Raw genomic sequence first — 18,711 nt, forward strand, 5'->3', positions numbered from 1 at the left:
GTAGCGCACTGCAATAGACTATTGACCTACCTTGGGTGTATTGATTTGCACTTGAGGCCACACCTTTTGATTAGATGTTTCTAGTTTTAAAATCAAGACTGACACATTGAATCCATACTGCACTTTATTCAGGTTAGTTGGCTCAGAATTTGCTACACAGGCAGCCCAATTCTGATCTCTTTTGCCAATAATTGGGAAGAATTTCAGAATTGGGCTGCTTGTGTAAACGCAGCCCAGAACCCTCTAAAAGCTTTCGCTTCCAACAGAAGTCGTGTTTGCATGGTGTGCTGAACCACAACGCTCATTAGGAGGACCATCCCATCCATTTGAAGCGGATTTAAAATTACCCTGATTGCGGTAGTCTTTCTTAAGCTGCAGATAATTAATCTGAAATGGTGGATCACAGATAACCTTGAACTTCACCCTGTGTCTTTCTTGCTCTGCAACAGTCCTAGGTATAGTTTGTTCTTGGCCTTGAGTCTCGTCTGTATCCTGAAGGCCTTAGTGGTCGAGGATGCGCAGGTTGCCAGATACGATCTTGTTTTCCAGCACCGCTCCGGCAGGAATATCAATCCTATCTCCATGATTGGCAATAATGATGACAGTTCCCTGTGGCATGGATAGTGAGGAGGGGACGTAGACAAATGTAACACACAAAACATCAACAGTTAGAGAGATGTCAAGCAAAACTAGTCCCAGTATCAATTTTCTGTATTCCAAGTAAATACTATGCAATAGGAATGAGGTACCATTTTGGGTATGAAGCCTTTACCTTGAGAGAGACGTTCTTTCCGAAGGTGACGTCTCCTGACACTGTCAGGTGATCCAGTTCTAGCATGTCTGGGATGCTCTCAAACCTCATCAGGAAGTCATGGACCTGCAACCAGAACAGGTCACTTATGTACTGTCAAGAACCTATTCAAACCATGAAATATGAATGACTACCTCCAAAAAAGACCCACACAAATATATATAAAATCAAAATGCATTCATCTACATTTTGGTTCCATTACCTTGGTGAAAGAGCTGCCCAGCTTGACGTGTGGCGTGGAGGGGAATTCCCTCTTCTTGCTCATGGTGAGCGAGCCGGCATCCAGGCTGTAGAGGTTGGACATGACCAGCAGCAGGTCCGACGAGGTCTTGACGGGAAGGAAGCGGCTACGGGGCACGTTGACGCCCAGGGCGTTGTCAAAGGCCTTAATCGCGGCGCCCACTGCTGTTTCCAGCTGGATCACGTTCAGACCACCGTCCAGCGTCTGGGGAGGAGGTAGTTGAAGGGTAATTGGTGCTAACGTTCAGTGAGCTTGTGGCGGCTATTACAAAGTGATGCAAATCTAATCGTAGTTGAGTCACTCCAGGCCATGGTTGACTGCCGTCTGAAATATTAATTCATATAAAAAGAGTACATTTCAAAGAAAACCCTAAAACACATGGCTACGAACTAAACCCACTGTATATACAGATACCAGACAGTTTTCATTTTAAGGCTCTCCTTTCATCCGTCCTCTCACCTTGGGGTTGACGATGATCTCCATGTCCATGGCGTTCTGCTCGTGCAGCCTCTTAATGGCGGCCAGGGAGATCCACAGGTTGTTGGTGTTGAAGATCTTGAACTTGGTGACCGACTTGAACTCGTCCACGTGGGCTTTGGGCACCTGGGCTATCTCCAGCAGACGCAGCTTGTCGTCGTACTGGATCAGCGTGCCACCCTGCGGAGGAGATTGAGAGGCGTGGCAGAACCATGAGCAGTCAGGAAATGGAAGGCTGTATGCCATTTTACATTGAGGTACAATACGGATCATACAATCGTAGGGAAGTCACTTATGATCTTTTCATCCTCTACCATTGTCGCTTTATCACTCTTTTTAAACGGTCTTACATCTTTAGCCCCAAGGTCCCCAAATACTGCCGAGGTGAGGACTGACATTCAGCGACATTAACAATTTAACGAACCACCAGGGAGAAAAGAGAACCAGCAGTACCCCTTGCCTGCTTCTAGCTAGCACACACACCTCTGCTCACCTTGACGTCTGCGCGGGTCTTGTCCGTGACCTCCATGATGAACTCGCAGCGCTTGTCTTTGGGCTGCGTCATCAGGTGGTTGAGGATGAACAGGTCCACGGTGGCGCCCAGGTTGTCTATGTTGGACACAAAGATGTACTCCTTGCCCGCGGCGATCAGCTGGTCCAGCAGGCCAGAGTTGTAAAAGCTGGCGTAGATGTCTCCGTGGCCGGGCGGGTACCAGGCGTCGCCGTGGTCGCCGTGCACCCCCAGGTCCTTAGCCACGGGCAGCAGGGACTCCTTGTTGATCCTCGGGTATCTAGAGGGGCAGGAGGAGAGTTTTAATCATGTTATTTACCTTTATCTACACAGGTAAGTCAATGAGAACTGATTCTTATTTACAATGACAACCTGACAAGTGAGGTAGAGGTGAGAAGAGAGGGAAATGGAAAGTGGAGGAGAGATGGACGGGTGTAAAAAGGAGAGGATGTTCAGGAAAGAGTTAAGGAGGATCGTAATAGAACAGGATCATGTCCAGTACAGAGAAAATGGAATGTACCTGAACTTGTCCAAGAGCAACACTCATTAGGATTTTACATTGCAAAAAACACTTTAAAACAGTGTGCCCTGCTGAACACAACCCATGTGTATATTTCTGTAGGCGTGTGTTACCTGCTCTGGTTGAAAGTGTGGATGTGCACCCGGTGGTGTGTGTACTTCTGCAGGATCTTCTTGGTGTCCTCGTCTGTGTTGAAGGAGTTCATGAGAACCAGAGGGACGTCCACGTTGAATGTCTTGTTTAAGTGCTGAGATGGAGGCATTTTTACGACTGGAGTTTGGCTCCCAAATAGTTGTCATTTCGTCATAAATGATGTTGAATATAGAAATATCTAGTACTACAATAACTAGCTCTAGTTAACATTCTGGCTCATACTGAATATTCTGATATCTTTTAAGTGTTATGTTCACTCGGACCAAAAATGGTACAGTATCATCTACCTCTATCTGATGGACAGTGAGGTCCAGGAAGGTGTTCTCATTGCGGACACTGATGACACTCTTGGGGCCCTTGCAGCCCATGCTGGTGCCCAGGCCTCCGTTGAGCTTGACCACCACCAGCTTGTTGAGGCTGGCCGCCACGCTGTCCGGCAGCACCTGGGCCTTGATCTTGTCATAGGGGTGGATCTGCAACAGGGAGGGAAAGAGGTACAGATCAGAGGTCAGATACTAGGAGTAGCCTGAAGATTATCACTTGCCCAGAAATGTATAGCTGTTTACACAGACTGGCAATGTTAGAACGCTTCAGTGCAGGCCACACGTTCTTCCATTAACAAAGTAGTAAGTAGGTTACACAGAAATGACAAATTGATGGATTTTCTATTAAACAATGGGGAGGGTCCAGAAATATCAGTTTAGGCTACAGGAATTCGTTGCGGTTTGGTCGTTTTCAATAAAATAATTAACCTGTCCAATGGTGTAACCACAGAGAAGATTCAACTTGCCGACTGCTCAGTTCACTTTCCCCGGGCAACAGGGCAACCTTTTATATCAATCCCTGTGAAAGCTGAAAGTGACCATTGATGTTGGATCTTCAGTTCAGTAGTTGACAGCTGGGGGGCAGTATTGAGGTTGCTCAAGGTAGGGTGAGGGGGGTGGAGTGCTCTGTTTTGGAGAGGAGGAGGGGGGAGCTGGCATCACTCCAAACCCTTATTACGTAACTGCTACTCAGTGAAGCCATGGCAACAGCTGTCAAAACCCAGAGCGGTGACGCTAAAGTACATCCTCACAGAGAGACTGAGGGGAGAAGAAAACACCCCTACAGACAATGCCGCCCCCCAATTCGCCCCGGACGAAGGAAGGACAGCCACAAAGGCTGTAGCAAAGAGTGTTTAACACCAGCGTCCATACTTTACCACTGATAACTATGTATCTGGTCTGTTTTTTTTGTGTATTAATATTACATACTGTGTCTTCATGCCAAATGAAAAACATTGATCAACAGAGGATCCTCTTGAAGGTCCAGAAATAGCCATTGACCTATCAGTAGGCATTATGTCAAGGTAGAGAGCTTATTTATTCAAGCATTCGTTGGCATCGCAATGTGTTGCTTGTGTCCATGCTCCCACTTGTCCTAGAAAATGCAACAAACCCACAAAACATTCAGGCCTACAACCAACATATCGTGGGATTGATACAGAAAAACACATTTTAAAATATGTTTTTAAAGGGTCAAATTGGCTAGCTGAGCTTGATTAACACCACATCGAGGTGAAATACAAAGCAATGACTTGTGGGAGAAAATGCATTTAATGTGTTACCACACTGGGTGAGCTTTTTAACATGCAGTAACTGAAAGCCTGGAGTAACTTTATACATAATTTGTCCAATAGGAAAAACAATAGGCCAACTATATTTAATTATTGTAGGCCCACATCAAGGTACAGCGGTAGCCTACATAATTGAAAAAGGCAAACCGTTAATATGGTATGTTTTACTGTGAGCCGAATACAGTAAGCTAGATGGGGTATAGTCAGACATTTGAATTTCCTTTCCTGTACTTCGTCATTTAGAATAATTCCCAGGGGACAAGGAACAGGCCCTCTGGCCTTTACTGGCCCCGCTGTTGGCAAATGGAAAGATGACAGATGTCCTTTTTGTCCTCTTGTGTTGTACAAGGAGTAAATAGAGACAGTGTGTGTGTGTGTCACACTCAAGAGCTTAACTTTTACACAATCCGTTACACTGCCTTCAACACACATAGACACCTTACTTTACCTCCCTCCCATCACCATCCTCCTCACATGCAGACAGACGCAGGAGAGTGCGAGGACACCTGCTCTACGTTTCCACACACTTCCTGCACCGACTGAGGGAGGCTACCGTTTCAGAGTTGGCATGGTAACAGGCAGCCAGGCCTCATCCTCTTCCTTACTGCTCACACCTTCACGAGGCGAACCATTGAGACGAGAGTGCGACCATGAAGGAATTCAAACCATGAAGGAATCCTCACAGTATCTTGACAATGTCTTCCCACAGATACACCCACAATAGGCCATTTCAAAGCTAGCCTATAATTGAATATCCCAATGCTATGGGCAGTGTTTACCAGGACCAGACAGATCAGGAGAAAGCCTAGTCCTGTACAAAAAAATAATAATTCAATGGAGATTCACCATTGGAAGTGGTGGGCTACTTCTTACTAGTCTATGACTAAGCTTACGGTCTGGGAAACCGGCCCTATAGGCTACAGAGGAGGCAGACTACGCACTTCTCTCAACAAACCCCAATTATTGTTTCACAGTGTGTACTGTATTCAGTGTGTATGGACTATTGGAAAATACACAAAGCAACGTGTAAGACACAGGAATAGGGAACTCCTTAGGAAAACACCTCACGTGAGTTGTTAGGTGGTAGAGGGTTCCACCCCCTTATAGCTCAACCACTAGGCTGATTATCGCCACAACTATAGCCCCTTTTAAATGAATAGGAGTCTGGAGAGCCGGGTCATTCTACTTCCCTCAAGACATACAGGCTAAAATAATCTTCAATAAGGATTCTCCTGAGCTAAATAGCTGACCTTTTAGCTGCACATTTTATTTTATTTTTTACAAACAACATTTAGGCTAAATCTTCATGTTGGTCATCATTTTGACATTACCAAAGACTGGCCCAAGCTCTACGATATCCACGATCTACGATATCCAAGACCTCTCTCATGTCAGAAAGTCACATCAAGATTAAATGCCATATTACAACCTATGTGTTGTGATAATTGCGTTGTTTGCTCTATAACCTGTTAGTTCATATGCCTTGCGACCGTGATACAAAAGTATGTGGACACACCTTCAAATTAGTGCATTCGGCTATTTCAGACGCATCTGTTGCTGACAGTTGTATAGAAATGGAGCACAGTATGAATTTATGGTTGGATCAGAATCTGCGTTATAATCATTGACCAGTACGGAGAATTAAGTAAAACCACAAGTCCAAATCTCCATGCATGGCTAATTTACACTGAACAGAAATATAAACGCAACATGTAAAGTGTTGTCTCGTGTTTAATTAGATGAAATAAAACCTTCCAGACATTTTCCATATGCACAAAAAGCTTCTCAAATTTTGTGGACAAATTTGTTTACATTCCTGTTAATGATAATTTATCCTTTGCCAAGATAATCCATCCACCTTACAGGTGTGGCATATCAAGAAGCTGATTAAACAGCATGATCATTGCACACGTGCATCTTGTGCTGGGGACAAGAAAAGGCTACTCTAAAATGTGCAGTTGTGTCACAACAAAATGCCACAGATCTCTCCAGTATTGAGGGAGCGTGCAATTGGCATGCTGATTGCAGGAATGTCCACCAGAGCTGTTGCAAGGGAATTGAATGTTAATTAATCTAACATAAGCCACCTCCAACATCGCTTTAGAGAATTTGCCAGTACGTCCATCCAGCCTCACAACCGCAGACCACATATAATCATGCCAGCCCAGGACCTTCACATCTGGCTTCTTCACCTGCAGGATCGTCTGAGACCAGCCATCTGGACAGCTGATGAAATTGAGGAGTATTTCTGTCTGTAATAAAGCCCTTTCGTGGGGAAAAACTAATTCTGATTGGCAGGTCCTGGCTCCCAAGTGGGTAAGCTTATGCCCTCCCAGGCCCACCCATGGCTGTGCCCCTGCCCATTCAAGTAAAATCCATAGATTAGAGCCTAATTTATTTATTTAAATTAACGGATTTCCTTATATGAACTGCAACTCAGTAAAATTGTGGCACGTTGCATTTATATTTTTGTTCAGTATAGAAAAGGGTCAATTTTAGCTAGCCAGCCACTGGAGGACAACACAACGCGATGCAACAATTCAAGTGGTTTCTGTCAATGACGTATTGCTCTTGAAGTGATTGGACTGAAGCAAGTTCCAAACTGACTTCCCTTGACACTTTTTTTGGTGCGCCAGGACCATTCACAGTTGAGTTCGCTGATTGGCTATTATTTTATACTTTTTTAAAAATTCTTTTATCAAGGGAGGCCAAATGCTCGCTGGCTTCCCTTGCATTCAATGCTACGGGCGGCAACAATGTCATACTCTTTTTGACCAGACAGCATTGGATAGATAGATGGTCTACACAGAGACAGAGGGGCACTGTTTTGCTCGCTTGGATGCTTTCTCTGGTGAGATACATTCAGCCTCTTGCGAATTGAAGGAAAATGTTGGTAAAACATTTTGGTGCGTCTGGCTTCCCTTGGCATCCATGAATACACACCACTGGGGAAGATACCAGTATTGCGATATTTTTCCCATGGCAAACATTAAAACACAAAACAGAACAAACACTTCGGTCCTTGAAAACCTGCTGTATGTAGAATATTGTGTGTTATAGCTTGAAAAATAAATACACGCGACTCTGGAGGACAACATGTTTGTTTCCAACATTAGGGCCGTTTTCCTAAAGAATTGAAATATGCTTTGTGTTTTGTTTCCTTGCCACGATACTGCTATCGTCCCAGGCCCTAATCAAGATATCTCAAGAGTCTCAAAAGATCAAGAGAGAAGTAACCAAATCATTTTCTAATGACTAATTCCATCACCATGAATATTTTGCTCTCGAAGACATACTAATGTTTCTTACCTTATGGGGGATCCTTCCCAACACACAATAGTAACTCATGGCTCTGTTGGAGTCAAGACCACACAGCGTCTGAAGGTGTGGGTTCTCCATCGTCAGTCATAACACAGCACAATAAGATGCGTTTACCCAAGTCTGGGCTATTGAGGTGAAGTGCCATTACTCTCAATGGCAAAAAGAGGTTACTTTCATTGTGAGCTATGTAGTTCCCTTTTACAAAGACAAAACCACCCATTATTTAAAACTGAATTTTAGAAAATGTGATGAGCAAGGGTTCCTGTGTGATCTTTCAAGAGAATTTCAGTCACTCAAGCTCATAAAGGTTGAGGTAATCCATGGGTTTTCTGGGGATCAAACAGAGTTTATTCATGAACCAAATGTGGTTTGGGCCAAAGTAACACAGTCCGATCTGGCAACAGACTGTACTAGATTTAAAGAAGTGAAACATAGCACTTATTTACAAGGCAAAGTCAGAGTTTTACTAGGGTGAAACAGAAAAGAACCAGAATAATCTCTTTAGAATGTGGAAAACTATCAAATCAAAGTGTACAGGTTGATGGTACAATGTCTGAAATGCTTCCTATAAATACTGTAGTGCCACAAGGTTCCATTCTTGGGACGTTATTATTCACTAGGCTACTCAAAATGTAGGGTTCATTCCATGCACTTAGCTAGCCGACAAAGCATTAGAACAACTAAATATTGAGCATGCAAACTCGAGGTGCATTTTCAGGCTTCCTAGCAGCCATGGACTTCAAACAGTCAATCTCTGCAAAACAAGCAATATTGACCTAAGAGCAAAAGCTTTGCGTTTTGCAGAGACTGTGTGTCCTTGGCGATGAAGCGATTACATAACTGGGAGGGAATGGAGAATCGGGTAGAGAAGCAGACAGTATCTATCGGATAATAGAAAAAACACTTTACATAGACTTGTTTTTGGGGATATTCACTCAATTTAGGTACATGAACTCACAAGTCAATATTGTGCAGATGTACAGCTTCAGTCGATACAGCTTCAGCCGATAACAAGGAGAACTACAACATGATGAGATTGAACTCATAAGAACTTAAAACAGTTGTTTGAACTTAACACAACTTCAAACTCAAGGGCTCCAAGGTGACCTGTGTCTGTCACAAGTGGGGAACGAGTCCAGATACGGTTTCAAGTTCCTTACTCCTAGCCTTACGGTCGTGACCATGAACCACGTCCCAAAACAAGGCGGTCTTAAGACGGTCCTAGAGTGAGGTTGCTAGGGCAGATAGGCCTACACACACACAAGGTGGGTTCGGGGCAGGGTAAGCCAAATATCACCCCAGGCCAGAATCCTGCTCCCTCAAGGCTGTGCTTTCGAATGCTGGAGAGGTCAGGCTATTTATAAGGTAACCTATGAGCCGGGGGTTATTTCAGGAAGAGAGGGGGGGGGTGGTCAGGCTCTGAGATACTGAAATGTCACCCAGGTGATAAATAGCTGGCTGGCTTTGGCCCATAGCTACACACTCTGTTCTTGGATCTGGTTACCTCGTTTCAGTTCTGTTGGTGTGGGGTGCTTGTTTCCATACCTTACTACGTACTCATAATAATCTGTGGGCTTCACGAGCTTGGGAATGTACAGACTCACAAACAAGTGTGTGCATCTATATACCAACTGGATGTAGCCTAAGTGTTCCATGGGTCAGTGGTTCCAGCCCAGGTCTCCCTGAAACGCCCTCCTCCTTCCTTTAACGGAGTCTACCTCCTGTCACCATAGGCACACTACTCAAAACGCTAAGTTCTTAGACATTTAGACTCGGGGAAAAGCCCACACCCCAGTGACCCTTCAGCTGTAACACTCCCTCTCTGACTGGAGCCTCACATGTTCCAGTCAGCTGGGAGAGGATGGGGATGTAGACCATGTGGAGGGGTTGGTGTACTGGCGCCTGGCTGCCGTCCCAGTGGAGGAAACCCAACACTGGGCTTTCTGTCCCAGACTCTCCCCTGGTATGCTGCAGGACGACAGGACCACAACATTCTGCCCCCATAGAGCCAGTGTCACATGACAGCCACTGTAACTCTACAGCTCTCATGTTCAGTTCAAAGGGGCCGCGTTGGCATCTATCTGCTCAGATGTTCATTGTAGAAGAGGGCTTTGGCCTACAGATCTAATCTCACGCAACATACACATAGAGATGCTACACTCAAAACAGTGTTTCTGAGACCCTAGTTTGTGGACTAGCACTAAATACGCAACAAATACTTTATTAAAAAATAAAAGAAACTACAGGTCAGATAATCCCTTGTACAAGAGGGTCTACACCTGCAGAAACAATGGATTTCCAATGGTAAGGAAGGGAACCATTTTTATGATCTGTATGACAATGTCTTGTAATTTCTTATGCAAATAACGAATGCCTGAGCTTTTAACCAGGGTTAAAACCTAACTACTCACCAGATCCTCTGGGGGCTTGTGGATCTTGTCCCATTTCACAGAGGGTCCTTTCACCTGGAGGAATCTGTGGAAGAGGTTCTTAAAACCCTCAAAGTCCTTTTTGGAAATCTGAAACAGAAAGTGCCAAGGATCAGACTCTGCACGGACGCAAATGATCAAGATCCACATTATTAATACATTATAGTATCCAATTCACACGCAAAACATAGCTTGATAAAATACCGACACGATTGAAATCATAACATTACTAAAGCCTAAATCGGTGTCTCCCAAACCTCTAGTAACTTCAGCCATCTCCACTTATTTGATGTATTCCAGAACCAGCACACCTGATTCAACTAATAAAGGGCTTGATTTTTGGGGGGTGTAATTATTTTTTTTACACTCATATAGCAGTCAACACAAATCCATGAGCATACCAAATATGAATGGATATGAGCAACATTTTTCATTTACAAAAATCTAAATCAATAATGTCCTGTGGTCTTAAAGAAAATAATTAATCAACAAGCAGAAATGTGGGATTGGTAAACTAGACTTTGGTATAGTCAGTTTGTTTTGGCTGCAGGTGTTCCTGCCCGTCACTGTGATTCAGTCAGGGGTTAGCCAGTCTCGGAATTTAGATTTTAGGAGGCTGACAGCGAAGTCAGTGTAGAGTTGTGTCCGTCTTTCATGAAGCCGGGTTAGGGACAGGGTCTGAAGTGCCTCAGTATAACTGGATTATCCTCCTAGGATGGTGCGGCATACCCTCTTCTGAATACGCTCCAGGTCACCAGACTGGGCCTGGTTCAGTGAGCTGTGTCAAGCCGGAGCGCAATATTCCAGGGTGGGGTGTCTGTAGTCGGTGTAAATGCAAACCAGGTCTTCCTGTGGCACATGGAACCTTTTAAGGCGGCGAAGGTCAAAACGTTTTCTGTTGCTCTTGGTTATCATAGTAGCAAACTGCTTGCCCCATTGTAAGTCTTTCTGTACCATTAGCTCTAAAAATGATCACACTATCACACACTTTGAGCTCCTGGCCCTCGATCCAGACAGGGCATGGGACCAGATTTAGATCGTGAACATATTTCCACCTACTTTCGACATCCCGGGCTGCGCTGTCAATGACTGAAAGGAAGATGAGAGGACCCAGAAGAGTTCCTTGAGCCACATCTCCTGTCAGCCTGATGATTAGTAAAACATTTGAATCAGGTGTGCTTGCACTGGAATAGAGTACCACAATATGAGTAATAAAACCTAATGGTCAAACAGGGACATGGTGTTATTAACCCGTGTAAATCTCTAGGACAAGGTGACTTTATCAATATGTTTGCCTGTATTTACCCCCAAGAAATGAAACGCTAATTAGCTGCCAATTTGGCTATCATAAAGAACTACCAATGACATGATCTGGACGAGACTGCCAAATCGAGGCAACAGTAAGAATCTCTGGATGAATTATCTAATGTTAGCAATGAATAAATTGGCTACATTTCTTTAAAAATTGACAATTCTCTGAAATGTCTTGTGCAAGTTTTAAATTGATACAATAACTGTTAGCAAAGGTGTCAGCTAGAGATGACGTGCAGGAGCTTGCAAGAATTTGTAGTTTTGCATGATGTCTACTTTGGTGCAAATGATCATTTTCGATTTTGGGGGGGTAAATCCTACTACACCGGCTCTGACGCTCGTCGGATGTGGCAGGGCTTGAAAACTATTACGGACTACAAAGGGAAACCCAGACGCGAGCTGCCCAGTGAAGCAACCCTACCAGATGAGCGAAATGCCTTTAATGCTTGCTTCGAGGCAAGCAACACAGAAGCATGCACGAGAGCACCAGCTGTTCCGGACGACTGTGTGATAACGCTCTCGGTAGCCGATGTGAGCAAGACCTTTAAACAGGTCAACATTCACAACGCCGCTGGGCCAGACGGATTACCAGGACGTGTACTCAGAGCATGCACGGACCAACTGGTAAATGTCTTCACTGACATTTTCAACCTCTCCCTGACCGAGTCTGTAATACCTACCTACATGTTTCAAGCAGACCACCATAGTCTCTGTGCCCAAGGAAGCAAAGGTAACCTGCCTAAATGATTACCGCCCCGTAGCACTCACATCGGTACCATGAAGTGCTTTGAAAGGCTGGTCATGGCTCATATCAACAACATCCTCCCCGGATACACTAGACCCACTCCAATTCTCATACTGCCCCAACAGATCCACAGATAACGCAATCTCAAATCACACTCCACACTGCCCTTTCCCACCTGGACAAAAGGAACACCTATGTGAGAATGCTATTCATTGACTACAGCTCAGCGTTCCACACCATAGTGCCCATGAAGCTCATCACTAAGCTAAGGACCCTGGGACTAAACACCTCCCTCTGCAACTGGATCCTGGACTTCCTGACGGGCCGCCCCCCAGGTGGAAAGGGTAGGCAACAACACGTCTGCCACGCTAATCCTCAACACTGGGGCCCCTGAGAGGTCTGTACTTAGTCCCCTACTGTACTCCCTGTTCACCCACGACTGCGTGGCCAAACACGGCTCCAACACCATCATTAAGTTTGCTGACGACACAACAGTGGTAGGTAGGCCTGATCACCGACAACGATGAGACAGCCTATAGGGAGGAGGTCAGAGACCTGGCAGTGTGGTGCCAGGACAACAACCTCTCCCTCAAAGTGAGCAAGACAAAGGAGCTGATCATGGACGACAGGAAAAGGCGGCGAATAGGCCCCCCATTAACATCGACGGGGCTGTAATGGAGCAGGCCGAGAGTTTCAGGTTCCTTGGTGTCCACATCACCAATGAACTATCATCTCCACTCAGGAGACTGAAAAGATTTGTCATGGGTCCCCAAAGTTTTACAGCTGCACCGTCGAGAGCATCCTGACCGGTTGCATCACTGCCTAGTATGGCAACTGCTTGGCATCTGACCGTAAGGCGCTACAGAGGGTAGTGCATACAGCCCAGTACATCACTGGGGCCAAGCTTCCTGCCATCCAGTACCTATATAATAGGCGGTGTCAGAGGAAAGCCCCAAAAAATTGTCAGAGACTCCAGTCACCCAAGTCATACACTGTTTTCTCTGCTACCGCACGGCAAGCAGACCCTTTTTTCAATTTTCGCCTAAAAATACATACCCAAATCTAACTGCCTGTATCTCTGGACCTGAAGCAAGGATATGCATATTTTTGATACCCTTTGAAAGGAAACACTTTGAAGTTTGTAGAAATGTGAAAGGAATGTAGGAGAATATAACACATTATATCTGGTAAAAGATAATACAAACAAAAAACAACCTTTTTTTGTATTTTTTTTTTTACCATCATCTTTGAAATGCAAAAGAAAGGCCAATATATGAATCTAGGCACAATTTAGATTTTGGCCACTAGATGGCAGCAGTGTATGGGCAAAGTTTTAGAGGTTTAGACTGATCCAATGAACCATTGCATTTCTGTTCAAATGTGCCTAATTGGTTTATTAATAACTTTCAGTTCATAACTGTGCACTCTCCTCAAACAATAGCATGGTATTATTTCACTGTAATAGCTACTGTAAATTGGACAGTCCAGTTAGATTAACAAGAATTTAAGCTTTCTGCCAATATCAGATATGTATGTCCTGGGAAATTTCCTTGTTACTTACAACCTCATGCTAATCGCATTAGCCTACGTTAGCTCAACCATCCCGCGGGAGACCCACCGATCCTGTATAAGTTCACAGCATCTACCCCCAAGCCATAAGACTGCTGAACAATTAATAAAATGGCCACCGGACTATTTACATTGACCCCCCCACCTCACCAATCCTATAATAGCATAGTTAAATACTTTTTGATGTGTCATATAAGCTACATCTGAACTCAATATTTCTATTACAAATGATGTGCATCATTATTTCTCTAATCTGTTGATGCAGTCTGTTTGGTGAAGCGTAGACTTTCATCCTCTCCTGCCCACTCCCTATAATCAAAGCATTCTGCCCGCAACCCTCCTTTCTGACCTTTGCTTAATGGCTTTCATGTACGTTACGGTTCAGTCTGTTCTAAATGCCACCATTGGTATAATCATTAGAACTCCCACCTAGCCCATCTCACTGGTCGTTCCTAAACCCTCCGGTCTCCTCAGTGGGTTTTAATTGTGTTTCTCCCCCCTCCGCAGTCTAACTTTAGTGTTGTGTTTGAAGTGAAACGAGGAGCAGCGTAAAAAATGAACCACTTACTCTACAGAGCGAGAATGCTTATCTTGTAAGCTTTTGCCATCATGCCAATGCTTTAGTTAGCAGTAGCAATGCTAACTGCATACAAACTGTTTGCTAAGCAGGGAGAATTGTCTTTCCAGTTTCTGGTCAAATGGGTTGTTTTGATGGGTTGTGCACTGTGCTTGTTGGATGGCATGGTAATAGCTGGTGCTTTGTAGGTGAGGGCTCAGTGGTGATGACAAGTGACAATGATTTCTGTGGGAATCTATGGCCTACATCATATAGAGAAGGGGTTTAAAAGCAAGCCTGCTGGGGCTGAAAGTAAACAAGGGGGCAAAGAGTGGGGAGGTGAAAAGATGGGGAGAGGAGCAGAAAGAGGTAGAAAGAGCGAGTCCATGTTGTGAAATCGTGAAGTGTGTGCATCTGTGTTTGACCCATTGAGAGAGACACAGGTCATTCACCATCCTGTTGCCCTGCTGGACTGAGTTCTGGGAGGGTAAGACATTTCCTCACTCCTCCAAAACAACCACCCTAGATACACAAACATGCACCAGGTACACTCGCTCCAAACTCCTAAACCCCAGGCCCACCTCCTGCTCAGCCCCCTTGGCTGTGGTCAGCAGCTTCTCCAGCTCTTTGTGCATGGAGGTCTCATGCTGCAGCCGCAGCTTCTCCTGAAACTCTGCCATCCCGGCTTTGCTGAGATCTGCCGGGAGAAAGGAGAGAGAGAAAAAAAAGCAACAGAGGAGGTATTTCATCATTCAGTCTGCTCGAACCATTCAAAACAATCAAATAGTATGAGGCCAGAGAGAGGGGGAAAAAAGGAGTTGGTCAGTTTAAAGATGTTCAGTCAAAGCCTTCTAGAAACAACTGCATGCCTGTGTTCTAATGAGCGAGGCAGCTTGTAGTCATTCATAAGCAAGCAAGCACATTATTTTACAATAAGTGAAATGGAACATGGTTACATATGATGCCATGTAAAATGTCTACCCACATGTTGGCTTATTGGATCTATTTTAATGGACATCTAGCATTTTCTTCCTATATCCATTATACCATGAACAAGTCAAGCCTATTGGGTCAATATTATCAAAATGTAAGTAATTTAGCAAACGTGCTTGTCCAGAGCGACTTATAGAAGCAATTAGGATTGCTCAAGGGCACAAACAGATTTTTCACCAAGTCGGCTCGGGGATTCGAACCAGCAACCTTTTGGTTACGTTTCTAACCGTTTCTAACCGCTGCTAGCCTACCTGCCCCTCCATTATTGAACCAGTCAACTGTGGTTTGTTCACCCTCTGTTCAACACAGGATGTATTATGTTAAGAAAATAATTTAAAAAATACCAGCAACCCAGCTCTGGTTACAATTGACATGCAAATCACTCAAGATGAAAATATCCCCCACTAAGAGATTGGTAGGCTAATTTGGCAATTCCAAGTATTGCATAATACTGATGTGGTGAAATCTATATCCTCAGTATATCAGTAGCCTAAATTCAAGACAGCATCAGAAAAAATTGATTAAAAGAATGCACTGCCTTTCAAAAATTGGAAATCATTCCAATCTAAGAGAAATCAAAAAGTGACTTAGAGTCATGGAAAAGATAACTGTTAAGAGCAATCAATAGCAGACAGGTACAGAAAACGTACCTTCAAAAACAGACATCTTTGGACGTATGACAAAATATGTGCCAAGAAAGTTTATCCAAATGAGATCCCAAAAGTCTAGCCTATAGTCTTCGATAGTCTTCAGTAATTTGCCAGAAAATATTAGACTTCATTCAATAAGAGATAAACGTCAATGACTTGACACCAGATACCAGTGACAGTCGCTCACGCTTGAGAAAATATGAACTGCAGTCCCAAGAAACAACGTATCAATCCATCAGTAAACCAGACACCACTCATCAGTGCAGATGCACTGTTCTCAGTTCTCCCACCTCTCTAGGGTTTCCCCTAGATAGCACAGCCACAAGTCTAAATAGGCTACGTCGTCAAAATTCTAGATTTCTTTCTTGTTGCTTTTTGGTGCTAATTTAAGGATAAGCATACGGTTAGCAGTGTGTTTAAGGTTAGATTTAAAATCATATTTTAATAAGATGTATTTTTATTTTTTTTTAATAGGCGGGGTTTTGGACTTCGTGGATGTGGTAGTTAGTGACGAACCCTCTTAGCAGGGAACAATCGCTACATATCTCACTAACGGAACTAAGTTACACGCATAACGTTATTTGATAAGTGCTTGCCAGCTGATATATTACACGCATAACGTTATTTGATAAGTGCTTGCCAGCTGATATGTCCGATGAATTTATATGTAGGCTACAGTGCCTACATGTAAACCTTTAGCACAGCAGGCAGCCGAGAGAGTTAGGAATTAATATGGAGTTAATGTATTATGGAACAGGCATCTCTGGTCAGATCCATACGTCACATATTCGTGGGCAAAATATGTGACGTTAGATTTGCCCACATTTCCCCATAACGCGGTTCCTTGAATAGCATCATAGCCCTTCTATAGCATGGTTGGTCCAACCCCGCAGTTGATAAGCGGCTGTTTAGCACTCTGGCGTATGGTTCATACATTATTTGTATTGATTCATTTGACCCTGGGTTGACTTTAGCCACACGATGCGCTATCTTGGCTACATGCCACTGTAAATTTGGAGACGAATTGTCAGGGGCAAGTTAGCCATTCTGCAGCAGCGGTAGCAACTAAGATATCAATGCCAGCAGCCAATTGTTTAGTTTATAAGGCTCTTTCTAGTAGTGCATTTACATCACACGCAACATGTTTCAAACGTAATTCATTGCATTGGCTACCCACCTGACGATAATTATGTTGATATCAATCCACCAAAGAACTCCAAGGTGCTTGGCTACTTTTGCGAGCTGGGTTTCGGCCTGTGAAACAAGTGACAAATTAACACTTTAAAATGTACATTTTCACTGTCCTGAGGAGTATATTTATTTTTGACAGGCTTCTTGCAACACCAAAGTAAAGCCGGGAATGTCGAAGTTGACTTCTTGCCAGGCCAGTTAATGAGGGCAAACGATTGGTGAGTCAGTGGCCAATCAAAACATGCGAAAATCCGCTTACCCAATCAGAATCTTGTTCACGAGGGTGGACCTGAGCTCTTCCAACTCTTATTTTTCTAACAAAGGCTCTCCATCAAAATAAAAAGCATTACATTTAAATGTAATTATTTACAAATTACCTAATGCCTTTCAGATGGCAACTCTGCTGACTAATCTGAGTATTAATCAATAATGACTTTGTTCAGTAGATAGCCTAAATCACCTTCTTCTCCCATAGTATTTTTCCTTGTAATAGCCTTTTTTCCCAAACATCTTTGAGCCTTAATCCACCCCTCCAAAGAGTCCCCAAACACACCCCAAACCTCAGTGGAGGCCTTCTGCTTTTGGGCCCGGTACCATGCCTTTTTAGCCCACCAGTCACCCTGGTTCTGGTGGTCAGCTGATGGGGGATGAGAGACCAAAAGCCTAAAAATACATCCATCTTGGTAGGAAAACTTTTATTCCAGAAATTCATTGGGCTCCTGTGGCGCAATGGTCTAAGGAACTGCATCTCAGTGCTGGAGGCGTCCCTACAGAGACACTGGTTTGAATCCAGGCTGTCTCACAACAGTCCCATAGGTCGGCGCACAATTGGCCCAGCGTCTCATTGTAAAAAATGATTTGTTCTTAACTGACTTGCCTAGTTAAATTAAGGTTAAATGAAAATACTATACAATAATGTATTTTTGTAATTTTATGTGATCTCTTCAAATAGTTCCCAACAGCCTAGCCTATATAGTCTTTGATTGCCTTCTGTAATTTGCTAGCAAATATTGGACATTCAATGAAAGATGGACATCAATGACTTGAGACCAGACACCAGTGACAGCCGTATGTGCTGTGTTGTTAAAGGAACACTAAATATGATCAAATGTTTAAAACAATTCATATGTAATTGTAATTTAATAGGATCTCTATGTGAGAGACTGTGTCCATCTTCTCCTTTTCCTTGGAGTGTATGAGTCTTCCGGACCCCCCTCTGCCTGCATGCCTGCATAGCACAGCTCACCAAACAGTTCAGACCCTGGCCGCTGTGTAGTTTGTTATGCACTGTAAAATGGGCAAACAGCGCCTTCCACCGGGCAGTCCAGGATGGTTGATTAAATTACTGATTCCTGTTTCCTGATAGGTTCTCAGATGGTTGTAAAAACAACTTTTCATTCATGCAACTGCTATTTTTGAAACATTAATAACTCATGGTAAGAAATAATTGGGCAACAGGGAAATTACAATATCCTACAAATCTTAGGCTTTTCACCATTAGGATCTTGTTAATATGGTTAAACTACCATTTGATCAATTTGAAAGGGGTCCCCATGTAGTATAACCTTGTCAACATTGCCACCATGTGGTCAAGCGTTTCATTGCAAAGGGCGATGAA

At 43.8% G+C, this 18,711-nt stretch overlaps 1 protein-coding gene across 1 annotated transcript; it reads right to left on the reverse strand.

Moving 5' to 3' along the window:
- Positions 1–111: 111 nt before the first annotated feature.
- LOC139567499 (UTP--glucose-1-phosphate uridylyltransferase-like) lies at positions 112–16,206 on the reverse strand. Its single transcript, XM_071388817.1, has 10 exons — positions 15,903–16,206; positions 14,841–14,956; positions 10,061–10,168; positions 3,001–3,186; positions 2,674–2,807; positions 2,023–2,320; positions 1,512–1,709; positions 1,014–1,256; positions 773–877; positions 112–609 (listed from the first exon to the last, which is right to left on the reverse strand). The coding sequence occupies exons 1-10, from the start codon at positions 15,916–15,918 to the stop codon at positions 502–504; spliced, it is 1,512 nt and encodes a 503-aa protein (XP_071244918.1). The 5' UTR covers positions 15,919–16,206; the 3' UTR covers positions 112–501.
- Positions 16,207–18,711: the final 2,505 nt, after the last annotated feature.

Source organism: Salvelinus alpinus, chromosome 2, assembly GCF_045679555.1.
Source record: "Salvelinus alpinus chromosome 2, SLU_Salpinus.1, whole genome shotgun sequence".
Classification (NCBI taxonomy): Eukaryota; Metazoa; Chordata; class Actinopteri; order Salmoniformes; family Salmonidae; genus Salvelinus; species Salvelinus alpinus.

Excerpts from the sequence above, each read along its gene's own strand:
- LOC139567499 (XM_071388817.1), bottom strand. Across the intron at positions 3,187-10,060 it reads ACAAGCCCCCAGAGGATCTG|ATCCACCCCTATGACAAGAT; the intron begins GTGAGTAGTTAG and ends TCCCTGTTGCAG. Across the intron at positions 2,321-2,673 it reads CACACTTTCAACCAGAGCAG|ATACCCGAGGATCAACAAGG; the intron begins GTAACACACGCC and ends CTGCCCCTCTAG.